The following is a 15135-nucleotide window of genomic DNA, read 5'->3' on the forward strand; positions in this document are numbered from 1 at the left end:
CCTATTTTATCATAACAGTTCATCTGAAAAATTGTAAAAAGGAACAGATTTCAATTACCTTCATCAACTTAAACAAGTATGGGTAATTAGTGAAAGATTTTCATGAGGTACACAATCTTATTCTTTTTTTTTTTATTTTTTCTTGAGACAGAGTCTCACTTTGTTACCCAGGCTAGAGTGAGTGCCGTGGTGTCAGCCTAGCTCACAGCAACCTCAATCTCCTGGACTCAAGCAATCCTCCTGCCTCAGCCTCCCAAGTAGCTGGGACTACAGGCATGTGCCACCATGCCCGGCTAATTTTTTTTCTATATATATTAGTTGGCCAATTAATTTATTTCTATTTATAGTAGAGATGGGTGTGTGTGTGTGTGTGTGTGTGTGTGTGTGTGTGTGGCTCTTGCTCAGGCTGTTTTCGAACTCCTGACCTTGAGCGATCTGCCCGCCTTGGTCTCCCAGAGTGCTAGGATTACAGGCATGAGCCACAGCGCCCGGCCCACAATCTTATTCTTGATTCTAATAACTATGTACCCTTTTATAGATTTTGTAGTTGTTTTCTTTTTTGACTAACCAATCTGGGCAGCAGCAAATTGTATACATAAGTCCCTGGATCTTTAGATTTTGCTGAGTGTTAAAAGTGTTTCTTTTGGTATAGATTCCCAGTTGCCAGAAATTGGAATCACATACTTTCAGAGCCAGATGATCAGTTTCATAGGCATCACCTGGAAACTTGTCAGAACTATAAACTAGTCCAGAGCAACTGAATTAGAAACTCTGGAGGGGTGGAGCCATCAGTCTGTTTTAGTAAGCCCTTCAGGTGATTTCAACCTACACTGAGGTTTGAGAACTGACTTGAGTTTAACCCTGTGATTTTTAGATAAGGACATTAAGGTCCAAAAAGGTTGTCACAAATTAGAGAAAGTGCTAGAATCTTCTAGGTAGGTTCTAGAATGATGAATCATCCCTCAGGAAATTTGATTATTGGGCTAATTGCTAAGCAGTATTTGAAAGAATGCTAGGTGGGAATAGATATTGGGGGAAGCATCTGTCTACCATTTAACACACCTGGTGGGCTTCTTAAAGTTCAATCGCATTTTTGAGCCATTGAAGTTAAATCTGAAAGAAAAGTTTATTTGATCTAATACTTGTTTTATTCATTTGATTATTCATGTGTCTTATTCCCTGAAGCAAAGTTAATGTGTCATTTAAGTAAATACCCCATCATTCCATCACTCCTGCTTTCTATCTAATGAATCTCTAGGGTGAGCCCCTGCAGCTTTCATATTTTAAGAAGCTCCTCCCATTTAAGTTTGAGAATGACTAATACAGAAAAAAATGTTTAAAATGGTTAAGAATAAAACTAGTTGGGCTAGACCAATATTTTCAACATCTGCTAATTTGGGTTCTACAGTGAAAACTCATACATTTTACAAATGTATATATCATAAAGCCAATATAACATTAGGGTTTGCTCCAGAAATTTGTAATAGAATGGTATTAAAATGCTTAAGCTAGTTTCCTCATCATCTGGGAAAAAAAAATTCACTGTAGTAGGGCCAAGAGATCACCAGAGTAAGAACAAGAGTTGAAGCCAGGCGCGGTGGCTCACGCCTGTAATCCTAGCACTCTGGGAGGCTGAGGCGGGCGGATTGCTCGAGGTCATGAGTTCGAAACCAGCCTGAGCAAGAGCGAGACCCCGTCTCTACTATAAATAGAAAGAAATTAATTGGCCAACTAATATATATATATAAAATTAGCCGGGCATGGTGGCGCATGCCTGTAGTCCCAGCTGCTCGGGAGGCTGAGGCAGGAGGACTGCTTGAGCCCAGGAGTTTGAGGTTGCTGTGAGCTAGACGCCATGGCACTCACTCTAGCCTGGGCAACAAGCGAGACTCTGTCTCAAAAAAAAAAAAAAAAAAACAAGAGTTGACACAATGTGCCAAGCACCCTGGTGGTGGCTCATGCCTGTAATCCTAGCACTTTGGGATGCTGAGGCAGGAGGATTGCTTGAGCCCAGGAGTTTGAGGTTGCAGTGATGATGCCACTGCACTCTAACGTGGGCAACAGACTGACACCCTGTCTCAATAAAAAAAAAAAAGTTGAGACAATGGATCTTATTGTGAACTACACCTCATCTAAGATGGTAATGCCTGGAGCCAACCTCGACTTTCCACAGTACAAATAAAGGTCATAGCTTGGTATCTCAGCAGGTGTCAGGAGTTTTCGTTTTTTTCAAGATTATATTGTGTGAGGTAGTCAGGTTTAAGAAAAAAAAGTACAGTATCTGGAGAATAAGGACAGAATCATAACTTCACAAGGTCAAACACATCTACCTTAAATTTTTTGTATTTAACAGTATTCAAGGTGTTTTCACAAATTTTTATCTATGTATGCAACAGTCCTATGTAGAAAGAAATTTGTACTAGCAAAACCGTTTTCAAAGTTTTAAATACTGAATCTTTGAAGGAAAAAAGAAAGCGAAGTTGACAGAATCAGAGGAATGACAGAAAAGGTTGTGAGGAAGCAAACCCCAGAAATGGTAAGCACAAAAAGCGGAGGGCCAGGGAGCGGGCAAACCAGAACAGACAGGGGCTAATGTGGCAGGGAAAACAGCTTTAGTGGATAAATACAAAAAAGCAGGAGTGTAGGAAATTTGGGATTTACGAAACTGCAAATTACTTTGTAACAAAGAGGATGAGGTCAAAACAGAAAAATGAAAAGTCAGGTGGCACTTAAAGCTACATGGAAGTTTTCTGAGCATTATCCCTGCCCGGGTGAGGTGTGATCTTTCACAGAGGATGGTCCCAAGAGTCCAGGCTGTGATCTCCTTCGGCCTCCAGTCAGGAGCAGAGAAAGCCTCAGAAGTTCCTCCGGACGATGACCTCCACCGGGGTCGCCCCAGCGTGAGGACAGCGCCGAGGTGAGTCACGGAGAGCTCCAGCAGGAAGCCAGCGGAGCCGGCAGCGCGCTCCCGCGCGGCTAACAAAGGCAGCGGGAGGGGAGACTTCCCGAGCTCCGCAACCCAAGGTGGCCGAAGGGTTAACTGCGCGACCGAATCCTGCGCGCATCCCGGCCCCCACCCCCGCCGTCGCTAGGAGACGCCGGAAGTGGGGGAGGGGCGGGCGGCGCGGGCGAGGGTGGGAATCTTTTTCGGGCGCCGGGGGCGGAGGGCGGGGAGCGCGCGTGCGCGCGCCCGGCCGTCCGTCGCCGCGGTGACCGTTCTCGCAGCCCGTCGGCTCGCGCCCCGCCCCTGTCGCCCCCTCCCCTGTAGCGCGCTGGGGCTGTTTTTCGCTCCTTCGGAGTTACCGCCGCCGTCTCCGCTGCTCCTCCTCTCCCGGTCTCGGGCTTCCCTGGCGGTGCCGCCGCTGCTACCTCTGCGGGCTATATGAGGAGGAGGAGGAGGAGGATGTGAAGATGGCGGAGCTGCAGATGCTGCTGGAAGAGGAAATCCCGGGGGGCCGCCGGGCCCTCTTCGACAGCTACACGAATCTGGAGCGGGTGGCCGATTACTGCGAGAACAACTACATCCAGGTGCGACGCATCCCCCGGCTCGGGCGCGTCGGGTCTCGGGGTGGTGAGGGGCGCGTGGGGGATCCCCAAACGGGGGCCTCACGCCTGGGGGCGTAGGGGCGCGGGGCCGAGGCCGCCGCCGGGACACGGCCCGCTCAGCCTCCGGTGGGGAGGCGGGTGAGGAACAGGGTGAAGCCTGGGACCAGTGAATGGGTGGGAATCCAGTGGCTGGAGGAAATCGTATCTTTAAAACATTTTTAAAAGCCGTGAACCAGTCCTCAGCTCGGTGCGTGAGTCGCGCGCGTCCCGCCTCCTCGCTTCTGCCCTCGGCTGCCCCCGCACTCCGTGCGGGTCTGTGCTCCGGATGGGGGAGGAGGCGGAGAGTGGCATTTTCTATTTGACGGAATTTTGCTCCCTCGTTTGGTAGAGGTTGGGGGCGGATTGATGGATTGCCCCCACTCCCCAAATTCTGGGGGATTTTGAAGGGGCTATATTGCTGCAAAGTGAAGTGCCTCCGTTTTCTATTCCTGTGAATGCATCAAAAACCTTTTTCTTAATTTTCGGGGTTCTAAAAGGGGAAACGGCAGATGAGCAGTTGTGTCTTGTTGGAAGTTAATGCCATTTTTCTCCCTATGGAGAATGGGAAGTTGCATGATAATCTGGTTTTCCCCCTCAGTCCCGTTAGAATAGGTAATTTTCCTCTGGGAAGAACTGTGACTGTTTTAGAGAGAATTAGGAAAATGAACCACATGGTTTAATTTTTTCCCGTGATGGTTGGTTTGGCACAGGTGCTCATAGTGGTAGCGGGTGTGTGTGTGGAGGCGGGGAATATTGGGTGAGATAAGATCCAACTGCTTCTGGATGAAGCAAAAGATTCTGTGAATTAAAAAAAAAATCCTTTAAAAATTACATGAAAGGTTAGGTTAAAACTCACAGTTGGCAAATGCAGCATCTTTTGTTTTCTTTATGGTTATTCTGAATTGCAGGTTCTGCCTCCATTTTTTTCTTTATTTAAATTCTCTTGGTATAAAGGTGGAAATGAAACCAGTATGTTAAATTGTTTCTTCAGTCTTTTTTTTTTTTCTTCCCTGTTTCCATCCCCATCTCTCTAGGCATCCTTAACATCAGCTGTATTGGAAAGCATTCTCAAGTCTTAGTGTAAATTTAAAAAAATAGCTGTTAAAATTCATAGGTCCATAAATTTTGTAAGGGCCACATGGTTAATTAAGGATGGTGTTGTGAGATTTTATTTGATTAATCATATAGTGAACTCTGTATTTCTTGTAGAGAACATTAGTATTGGAGAATGAATCAGATGTAATTCAAACCTTTTCCCTCCCGAGAGGCAGTTAAGTATGGCTAGTAGGAAGGAATGTGGTCAAAAGTCAAAGATTACTATAGAAAAAATACAAATGTCCATATTTGTAGGTACTTTGCTGATAGTGGGATAGGAAAGATTCAAAGGTATATTTGCTCAATTTTTTTAGTAAATGTATTTGAAATGTATTTATGGTCCAGAGCTGTGTCAAGGATTGATGGTTACACACCTAGTGTCTGCAGAGTTTCATAGTCTGGTTAGCAAGGGAGGCTGATCTGTGAGCAAATTAATACCATATAGTTAGTTTACACTCTGTAGTGAACTGCTGGTGGGAAGAAGAACTAGGGGAAGCAGTGCTATCCTGAGAGAATTCATAATCCCTAGGAGAGGCAAAACCTAAAATATTTAAGTGGTAATTCCATTGCCTTGTGCAGCATATTATGGGAAACAGTTGTAGGTCAGCAGAGAAATTGAAGGTGGAAAAGTGATTGGATTGCAGTTACTGCAGTAAGTAAGAAAAAGAAATGGATTTGTCTGTCTTTGGAAGATAATTTTTATTGTAATTTGAAGGTACCAGTTCCTTTTAGATCAGGGGTCCTCAACCCATGGTGAATTGTATAATTATTTTATTGTATATTACAATGTAATAATAATAGACATAAAGTGCACAATAAATGTAATGCGCTTGAATCATCCTGAAACCATACCTCTCACCCCCACCATGGAAAAATTGTCTTCCATGAAAATGGCCCCTGGTGCCAAAAAGGTTGGGGAATGCTGTTTTAGATTATAGTTGCTACATTAAGGTAAAAATACATGGATAAGTAAAGCTGAGAGGTTAATGGCATCAGCAATTATCTTTTTTATGTTTTATTCATTTCCTCTAGCTGAAAAGAGAAGAATGTTACTGTCACCAGTATGTGTTTTAGCAGCGAGACTCAAAATTTAATATGGTAGTGTTTTAAAATTTAAAGCATAAATATTGATTTAATAGAAATGGATTTAAAAGTATCTTATTTCCTCAATTTAGCATCTGAAGTAGATTTTACACTTTTACGTCTTAGATTATCATCTGTTTTAGTATCCAGTGGGCATATTATTGGTGCACTCTCCCAGGATGATAGCTCTTACATGATTTGTTATAAAGTTGACAAACAAAATATAGTGATAGTGGGTTTGTGCTGATCTAGCTGTACATTGGCCTTGTGACTAAAGCACTGATCAGCAGGGGTTTTGATGCTGCCTGTGACCCTGCAGTAGATGAAAGTTAATTGATGGGGATTGGTGATCAAATGGTCAATTTAGCCTTTTTATAGCATCATGTCTTAGCCACTAGCTTGAGTTAACTAACTAAACACTCATTTTATTGTGTGGAAATGTAATTTTTGCCTATAAAGCAGAAAAAAATTGATCATATGTAGTAAGTGTTTTTGCTCAGTGTTTTTTTTTTTTTTTTCTTTTTTGAGACAGAGTCTTGCTTTGTTGCCCAGGCTTGAGTGAGTGCCATGGCATCAGTCTAGCTCACAGCAACCTCAAACTCCTGGGCTCAAGCAATCCTTTTGCCTCAGCCTCCCGAGTAGCTGGGACTACAGGCATGTGTCACCATGCCCGGTTAATGTTTTCTGTGTATACTAGTTGGCCAATTAATTTCTTTCTATTTATGGGCAGAGATGGGGTCTCGCTCTTGCTCAGGCTAGTTTCGAACTCCTGACCTCGAGCAATCCGCCTGCCTTGGCCTCCCCCAGTGCTAGGATTATAGGCGTGAGCCACCGTGCCCAGCCTGCTCAGTGTTCTTAAGTAACTGGTTTTATGCCTAGGAATATAAAAAAAAAATTTAAGGTAAATAAGAATATTCTAAATGTGGATTATATTTAGTGTGAAAGTTGAGCAAAGAGAGGGAAATAATTGTCCTTCTGAAAACAGTTGTGCTCTGTTTAAATTGTGTCTTAGAAAAGTACCCTTCAGAAACATTGGTTTTAGGAGTGATCAGATGATGCCTGTATTAACATATATATATGAAATCTACAGATAGAGCAGGATTGTAAATAGTTGTTTTCCAGATTACTAATGCAGTTAACATTAGAAGTTTAAAATCTTTTTTCTTTTTTTTTTGTGAGACAGTGTCTCACTCTGTCACCTGGGGCTACAGTGCAGTGGTGAGTGGTGTCATCAGAGCTCGCTGCAACTTGAAACTCCTGGGCTCAGGCAGTCCTCCTGCCTCAGCCTTCCTAGTAGCTGGCAACTTGTGCAGGTGCACACCACCACACCCAGCTTATTTTTGTATTTTGTTTAGAAACAGGGTCTTGGATCTCACTCTTGTTGGTCTCCAACTCCTGGCCTTAAGCAATCCTCTCACTTTGGCCTCCCAAAGTGGTTGGATTACAAGCGTGAGCTACAAATAAATTTCAAACTATATTACAAAGCCATAGTAATCAAAATGTGATACCGGAGTAAAAACATACATAGACCAATAAAACAGAATAGAGAGCCCAGAAATACGCATATATGTGTGTGTGTGTGGATGGATAGATAGATAGATAGATAGATAGATAGATAGATAGATAGATAGATAGATAGTCAACTAGTTTTGATAAGGGCACCAGGTACACAATGGGAAAGGATTGTCTCTTCATTAAAGGGTGTTGGGAAAACCGTATATCCACATGCAAAAGAATTAAATTGGACCTTTGTACCAAACACAGTATTAACTTGAAATGGATTAAAGACTTAAATGTAAGACCTAAAATTGTAAAACTTCTAGAGGAAAACATAGAGAAAAAGCTCCTTTACATTGGTCCTGGCAATGATTTTTATGAATATGACACCAAAAGCCAAGATAAACAAAACCAGAAATGAGAGTGATTGCATCAAATTAAAAACCTTCTGTACAGCAAAGGAAACAAAATGAAAAGGCAGCCTATGGAATAGGAGAAAATATTTGTAAACCATTTATCTGATAAAGAGTTTATATCCAAAATATATGAAGAACTTAATAGCAAGAAAAATAAAAAATCAGGTTTAAAAATGGACATAGGGGGCCGGGCGTGGTGGCTCACGCCTGTAATCCTAGCACTTTTGGAGGCCTAGGCGGGCGGATTGCTCAAGGTCAGGAGTTCGAAACCAGCCTGAGCGAGACCCCGTCTCTACCAAAAATAGAAATAAATTAATTGACCAACTAAAAATACATATATACAAAAAAATTAGCCGGGCATGGTGGCGCATGCCTGTAGTCCCAGCTACTCGGGAGGCTGAGGCAGTAGGATCGCTGAGTCCCGGAGATTGAGGTTGCTGTGAGCCAGGCTAGCGCCACGGCACTCACTCTAGCCTGGGCAACAAAGTGAGACTCTGTCTCAAAAAAAAAAAAAATGGACATAGGACCTAAATGGACATTTTTTCAAAGAACACATACAAATGGCCAACAGGTGTATGAAAAGATGCTCAATAGCAGTAATCATTAGGGAAATGCAAATCAAAGCTAAAATGAGCTGTCACCTCACACCTGTTAGGATGGCTGTAAAAATGAGAGATGTCTTGGCAAGGATGCAGAGAAAAGGGAAGCCTTGTACACAGTGGTAATATAAAGTGGGACAGCCATTGTGGACTTTCCTCAAAAATTAAAAATTGGACAACCATATGATCTAGCAATTCCACTTCTGGATATATAGCACAGGGAATGAAATTAGTATGTCAAAGAGAGATCTGTACTCTCATGTTCATTTCATCATTATTCACAATAGCTAATATATAGAAACATCGTGTTATGGATGAATGGATAAAGAAAATGTGTATTGTATGTACAGTTGTCCCTTGGTATATGTGGTAATTGGTTCCAGGACCCCTGAGTGTACCAAAATCTGTGCACACTCAAGTCCTGAAGTCATCCTTATGGAACCTGAGTAAAGAAAAAGTCCATCCTTATATGCATGTTTTGCATCCCATGAGTACTGTATTTTCCAGCCAAGTTTGTTTGAAAGAAATCCCTGTCTGTATAAGTGAACTCATGCACTTCAAACCTGTATTATTTGAGTCACCTGTATATACAATGGAATATTATTCAGCCATAAAAAGGAAACTCTGCTCTTTGTGACATTGTGGATGAACCTGGAGAACATTATGCAAAGCGAAATAAGCCAGACACAGAAAGACAAATACTGTATAACTCACTTATATGTGGAATCTAAGAAAGTCAAACTCATAGAAAGAATGGTGGTTGACAGGGGCTGGAGGAGGGCACAGGGGGAGAAATGGGAAGATGTTGGTCAAAAAACACAAACTTTCAGTTACAGGATGAATAAGCTCTGGGAAATTTAATGTACTGCATCGTGAATATTATTAATAGTGTATAATTGAAAAAATAGATCTTAAGTGTTCTAACTGCCTCCCACCAAAAGTAACTATGTGAGGTGATAGATGTGTTAATTACCTTGTTTGTTATGATCATTTTGCAGTCTATACATACACCACTAAATCATGTTTTACACTTCAAAGATGTACAATTTTTATTTGTAAATTATACCTTAAAAAAAGGTTAAAAAAAAACAACAAATTGACTATAAGCCACAAATGATCAGCTTTTAGTCTTTTTTTTTTTTGCACATATGAGAACACTTTAATACTAAATGAATAAGAAAGAATCATGGATATAGTAATAAAATAAATAACATAAATACTATAATAATAAAGATGAAGATTAAGGAAAAGACCAAAGAACCTTTCTCTATTCCTTGAGGTTTTACATGAATCGTAGGAAAAGACCAAAGAACCTTTCTCTATTCCTTGAGGTTTTACATGAATCGTAGGGGGAAAGTCAACAGGGGCATATAGATGCAAGATACCTACCCTAAAAGCATGATTTCTGTTGGACTTCAAAATGCCACTATTCTTGCTACTATTGATACTGCTACTACTTCTTCGCCATGTGCATGTTCTCCAAACAGCAGTTAGATTCTCCTAAAACTTAAATTATATCATTTGCCTGCTGAAGCCTCAAAATGGCTTCCCATCTTGCTTTGTAAAAGCCAAAAGTCCTTTCAGTGGCCTACAAGGCCCTATGTGATCAGTGCACAAATACACCCCCCCCAACCCTGATCCATATCATGCATTTTTCCCCACCTTTATTTCTCACCATTCTTGTTACCCTACTCCAGCAATATTGACCTCTTGACTGTTCTCCGTGGTATCAGGGCATGCAGTTCTTACCTTGGGGACTTTGAACTTGCTGTTACCTCTGCCTGACACATTCTTCTCCCAGATACTCACAAAGCTTGGTCACTTAGTTCTTTCAGGTCTTTGCTAAAATGCCGCCTTCCCAGGGAGGCCTTCTCTAACCATCTTATATAAAATAACAATGCCCAGCAAACATTCCCTAACACCTCTACCCTGCTTTTTCTCCATGGCACATATTAAAGTGACACATTTATATGTTTGTTGCCTGTTTTCCCACAGTACAACATAAACTCTTCAAGAGCAGGGACTTTATTTCTGTGCACTGCTGGAATCCTGTCACTAAAAACAGTAGCACAGAGTAAGCACTTAAATGTTTGTTGAACTGTGTTTTCATCATTATTTTTAAAAATTTTCTTGTATCACACCTGTAATCCTAGCACTGTGGGAGGCCAAGACGGGAGGATTGCTCAAGGTCAGGAGTTCGAAACCAGCCTGAGCAAGAGCGAAACCCCATCTCTACTAAAAAATAGAAAGAAATCAACTGGCCAACTAAAAATATATAGAAAAAAAGATTAGCCGGGCATGGTGGCGCATGTCTGTAGTCCCAGCTATTCGGGAGGCTAAGGCAGAAGGATTGCTTGAGCCTAGGAGTTTGAGGTTGCTGTGAGCTAGGCTGACACCACGGCACTCTAGCCCAGGCAACAGAGTGAGACTCAGTCTCAAAAAAAAAAAAAAATTTCCTTGTAGTGCCTGTGTCAGGAGAAAGCTAAACAGGAACTTTAGACTTTTAGAAATCTATATTTCACCAACTTTCATGGATTTGCACTAGAGGCTCCCGATAAGTAGGTCCACTTTAGGTCTATGCTCCAGTCTAGTAGGATTTGAAATAAGAGGAGAATCCAGTCAATGCAACCTCTTTTACTATACTCAGGGACTTGACAGCACAGAATTCCTTCCCTCCTCATCTCATCTAGAGGTTCTCTTTTCTCACAAAAAGACAAGGACCCCTGGAATATGTGCTGTACCTCGCATAGAGCAGGTACCCAGACTGACTACATTTCAGCTTCGGAATCAGCCCACACTAAACCTCTCCCGGTTCCAGAAAACCAAAATAGAAAGCCTTCTCAATCACATAATTGAATCTCATAGAAGTTTTTATTTCAGTGATCAACAGAATGCAGTAAATGGAATCTGCACTGATTCAACATTAGACATGTACCTCTACCTGAAACTGCTATTAGTTTTTGACTAGCCTAAATCTTTATAACTTTTTAGGCACATCTTTAAAGTTTTTGTACCCTGTTATACAAGGTAAGTTAACTTCTTCCTTGTGGCAGTCTAGTAATGAGAATTATGTTCACTGGCTAGATTCCTTTATAACTAAAGGCCTCTAGACTCTCAGACTGCCCATAATACCTTGAGACCATAATTTAATGTAGATATTTAAGCAAATCACAGTACAGGGAAGGCCAATAATCTACAAAGCGGAAGTGCACGGTATGAACACTCCATAGATCTTTTTTCCCCCAACATTGATAGTCAAACACTAGATAAGGAGGCCCACAGTTAAATACCAAATTATCCTTCCCCTCACTGCTATCCTTTCTGAAAGATACAACGATCTCCCCAGAAATTCGAAATGAATCCACACAAATGAGAGATTTTACCTATGTGGTCCCACAATCAAATTATAGAAAGCAGTTCCACTATCAGAATTACAGGAAGCAGTTAATGGGCTTTTGAGAAAAGCATAGTCCCACACACAGTAATACACATCTAATAGAGTTTTCCATTTATCTGTCAATTATTGTCACAAGATTAACATTAAAAACACACAATCAAATACACATATAATCCTCAATTCCCCCCCCCCCCATACACAAATTGGTCTTTGTTCTTTGTCAGATGACATAATGTTCCAGGAGTGACAAAAGATGGGAGCCAATTCCCCCATAGCCATTTCTTCAGTCATCCCATCAACAGCTCTTCATTTCTTGAACTACCTTCTTTTTCCAAAAAGGTAATGCTGAGATCAGTCAGAAAGGCTTTCTGAGGCCTGGCGCAGTGGCTCACGCCTGTAATCCTAGTACTCTGGGAGGCCGAGGCGGGCGGATTGCTCAAGGTCAGGAGTTCGAAACCAGCCTGAGCAAGACCCTGTCTCTACTAAAAATATAAAGAAATTAATTGACCAACTAAAAATATATATACAAAAAATTAGCCGGGCATGGTGGTGCATGCCTATAGTCCCAGCTACTCGGGAGGCTGAGGCAGTAGGATCACTTGAGCTCAGGAGTTTGAGGTTGCTGTGAGCGAGGCTGATGCCACGGCACCCACTTTAGCCTGGGCACAAAGTGAGACTCTGTCTCAAAAAAAATAAAAAAGAAAAGAAAGGCTTTCTGAGAAGACTGGCTTGGATTTCTGGGTCTGTTCCAGTCGATTCAAGATGAATTGGCTTGTATCAATGAAGCGCTCAATGTAGTTCACAAAACAGGCCTCAGCCCGACTGTCCAACTTTGGCCCAGGCTTGTCCATGCACTTCTCCCAACAACGTTCGGTCATCTGGTGCACACCACCTGCTGGAAGCGCTGCTTCTGAGTCTCCACCTCCATGAAATGCTGCAACTGCGGATCCACAGCGCCCAAACCTGCTGTGGAGGAAGAGGAAGAGGAATCCATCCCAGAGCGACCACGGGTCAGCACCAACTCATCGACCTTCACGTGACTCTGGGACAGAACTGGAGCCACAACCCGCCGCCCTGGGGACCGCCCAGCAAGCCAGTTTTTAGTCTTGATCTCATCTCCTATTATACTTCTTTACCATCCTTTGTTCATTCACTCAACTCCAACTACTTTGGCTTCCTTTTTTTGAACATACCAGACATTATTTCTGCCTCAGAGCCTTTTTATTTTGCACTTGCTGTGCCCTCTGTCTGGAGTACTCTACCCTCTAGTAGTTACATGACTGGTTCTTTTACCTCCTTAAGGTTTTTGCTGATATGTCCCCTTCTTGATGATCCCTTCCTTTCCTGTTCACTCTCCCCCTTGCTTGTACTTTCCATGCTTTATTTTTCTACATATTATCTCTTAAGATAGAATGTATCTAATTTGTTTTCCTACCCTGGTATGTGAGGGCAGGGATTTTTTGTCTGAGAGCAGTGAAATAAATTAGTTTTGCAAATTTGAAGAGTTTATAGATTTATGCTCATGAAAATGAAAGTTGGCAAATTTTTTTTTTCATTTCTAACTCCTTTATTTCTCTACTAGAAGCTTTTCGTTTTTTTCTTTTTTTTTAATTTTAGCGTATTTTGGGGGTACAAGTGTTAAGGTTAGATATATTGCCCATGCCCCCCTCCCCCCTCGAGTAAGAGCTTCAAGCGTGTCCAAGAGGTGCTATATCACCATTGTTTTTTAAAGCTGAGTAGTACTCCATGGTATACATACACCACATTTTATTAATCCACTCATGAATTGATGGGCACTTGGGTTGTTTCCACAGCTTTGCAATTGTGAATTGTGCTGCTATAAAAATTCGAGTGCAGGTGTCTTTTTCATAAAGTGACTTTTGATCTTTTGGATAGATGCCCAGTAGTGGAATTGCTGGATCAAATGGTAGATCTACTTGTATCGCTTTGAGGTATCTCCGTATTGCTTTCCACAGAGGTTGAACTAGTTTGCAGTCCCACCAGCAGTGTAGGAGTGGTCCTATCTCTCTGCATCCACGCCAGCATTTGCTGTTTGGGGACTTTTTGATAAAGGCCATTCTCACTGGAGTTAAGTGATATCTCATTGTGATTTTTGTTTGTTTTTTTTTTTTTTTTGAGACATAGAGTCTCACTTTGTCGCCCAGGCTAGAGTGAGTGCCGTGGTGTCAGCCTAGCTCACAGCAACCTCAGACTCCTGGGCTCAAGCAATCCTTCTGCCTCAGCCTCCCGAGTAGCTGGGACTACAGGCATGCGCCACCCTGGCTAATTTTTTCTATATATATTAGTTGGCCAGTTAATTTCTTTCTATTTATGGTAGAGACGAGGTCTCGCTCTTGCTTAGGCTGGTTTTGAACTCCTGACCTCGAGCAATCCACCTGCCTCGGCCTCCCAGAGTGCTAGGATTACAGGCGTGAGCCACTGCGCCCAGCCTCATTGTGGTTTTTTTTTTTTTTGAGTAAACAGAATTTTATTCAAACTTTACAAATATCATTTACATTTAGCCTGAGATTAAGCATGAGAAAGTTCAACCCTCATTGTGGTTTTGATTTGTATTTCCCTGATGATTAGAGATCTAGTTGAACATTTTTTCATATGTTTGTTGGGCATTCTGTCTTCTTTTGAGAAGTTTCTGTTCATGTCCTTTGCCCATTCTTTGATAGGGTTGTTTGATTTTTTTCTTGCTGATTTTCCTGAGTTCTAAATAGATTCTAGTTATCAGCCCTTTATCAGATGTGTAACTTCCAAAAATTTTCTCCCATTCTGAGGGTTGTCTATTTGCTCTCTTGACAGTTTCTTTGGCTGTGCAGAAACTTTTTAATTTGATCAGATCCCATTTGTTTATTTTTGTTGCTGTTGTGATTGCCTTTGGGGTCTTCTTCATAAATTCTTTGCCTAGGTCAATGTCTAGAAGAGTATTTCCGGCACATATTTTTTATTTGTCCAGCGTATTTAATGTAGATGTGGTCAACAGAATTGACACTAATATTTAACACATGGTACTTTAGAGTTAATTAAGCAGTTCATTTACTGTTAGTGCAAGGCTTATTCTATTGTGAATGCTCATCAAATGTCTGAGCTGATGTGCAGCTTCCTGGGAAGTAAGCAAGGGAGATATTTATATTCATATTTTTAAAAATTAGATAAACTCAGATTTACCACTGCCTGCTAAATTATAGGTTATTAAGTATGAAATGTCCAATTTCCTTAGGTACTTAAATTTGATATGTGATAATCTCTGACATTTCACTTTGACACTTCTTATTTTTATTGTGAAGGTACATCCTCATTCTTTCAAACATATGGTTTTCTTGTCTTTCAAATTGTTTTTAGATTACTTTTTATGAATCCATGGATAAGTCAAAAATTCGTGTTATTTTCAAATATGAGTTCCATTGTGGAACCAGTGCAGTGCAGACAGCTCAAAATATCAATGAAGAGGTTG

General features: G+C 41.5%; 1 protein-coding gene and 1 pseudogene across 29 annotated transcripts in view; one reads left to right on the forward strand and one right to left on the reverse strand.

The window, feature by feature from the left end:
• Positions 1 to 3151: 3151 nt before the first annotated feature.
• ABI2 (abl interactor 2) overlaps positions 3152 to 15135 on the forward strand; it is a 106129-nt gene continuing 94145 nt past the window's right edge. For 19 of the 29 annotated variants that reach the window (XM_076005839.1, XM_020288263.2, XM_012738920.3 and 16 more), the window contains exon 1: positions 3152 to 3528. In XM_076005839.1, the coding sequence (XP_075861954.1) occupies positions 3412 to 3528 (117 nt within the window). In that variant the 5' untranslated portion in view covers positions 3152 to 3411. The remainder of the gene's footprint in view (positions 3529 to 15135) is intronic. The other 10 variants (XM_012738925.3, XM_012738932.3, XM_012738926.3 and 7 more) reach the window with 1 other exon arrangement.
• LOC105856930 (mitochondrial import inner membrane translocase subunit Tim8 A pseudogene) lies at positions 12356 to 13330 on the reverse strand (annotated as a pseudogene).

The sequence above is a fragment of the Microcebus murinus genome, chromosome 8 (assembly GCF_040939455.1).
Source record: "Microcebus murinus isolate Inina chromosome 8, M.murinus_Inina_mat1.0, whole genome shotgun sequence".
In the NCBI taxonomy this organism is placed as follows: domain Eukaryota; kingdom Metazoa; phylum Chordata; class Mammalia; order Primates; family Cheirogaleidae; genus Microcebus; species Microcebus murinus.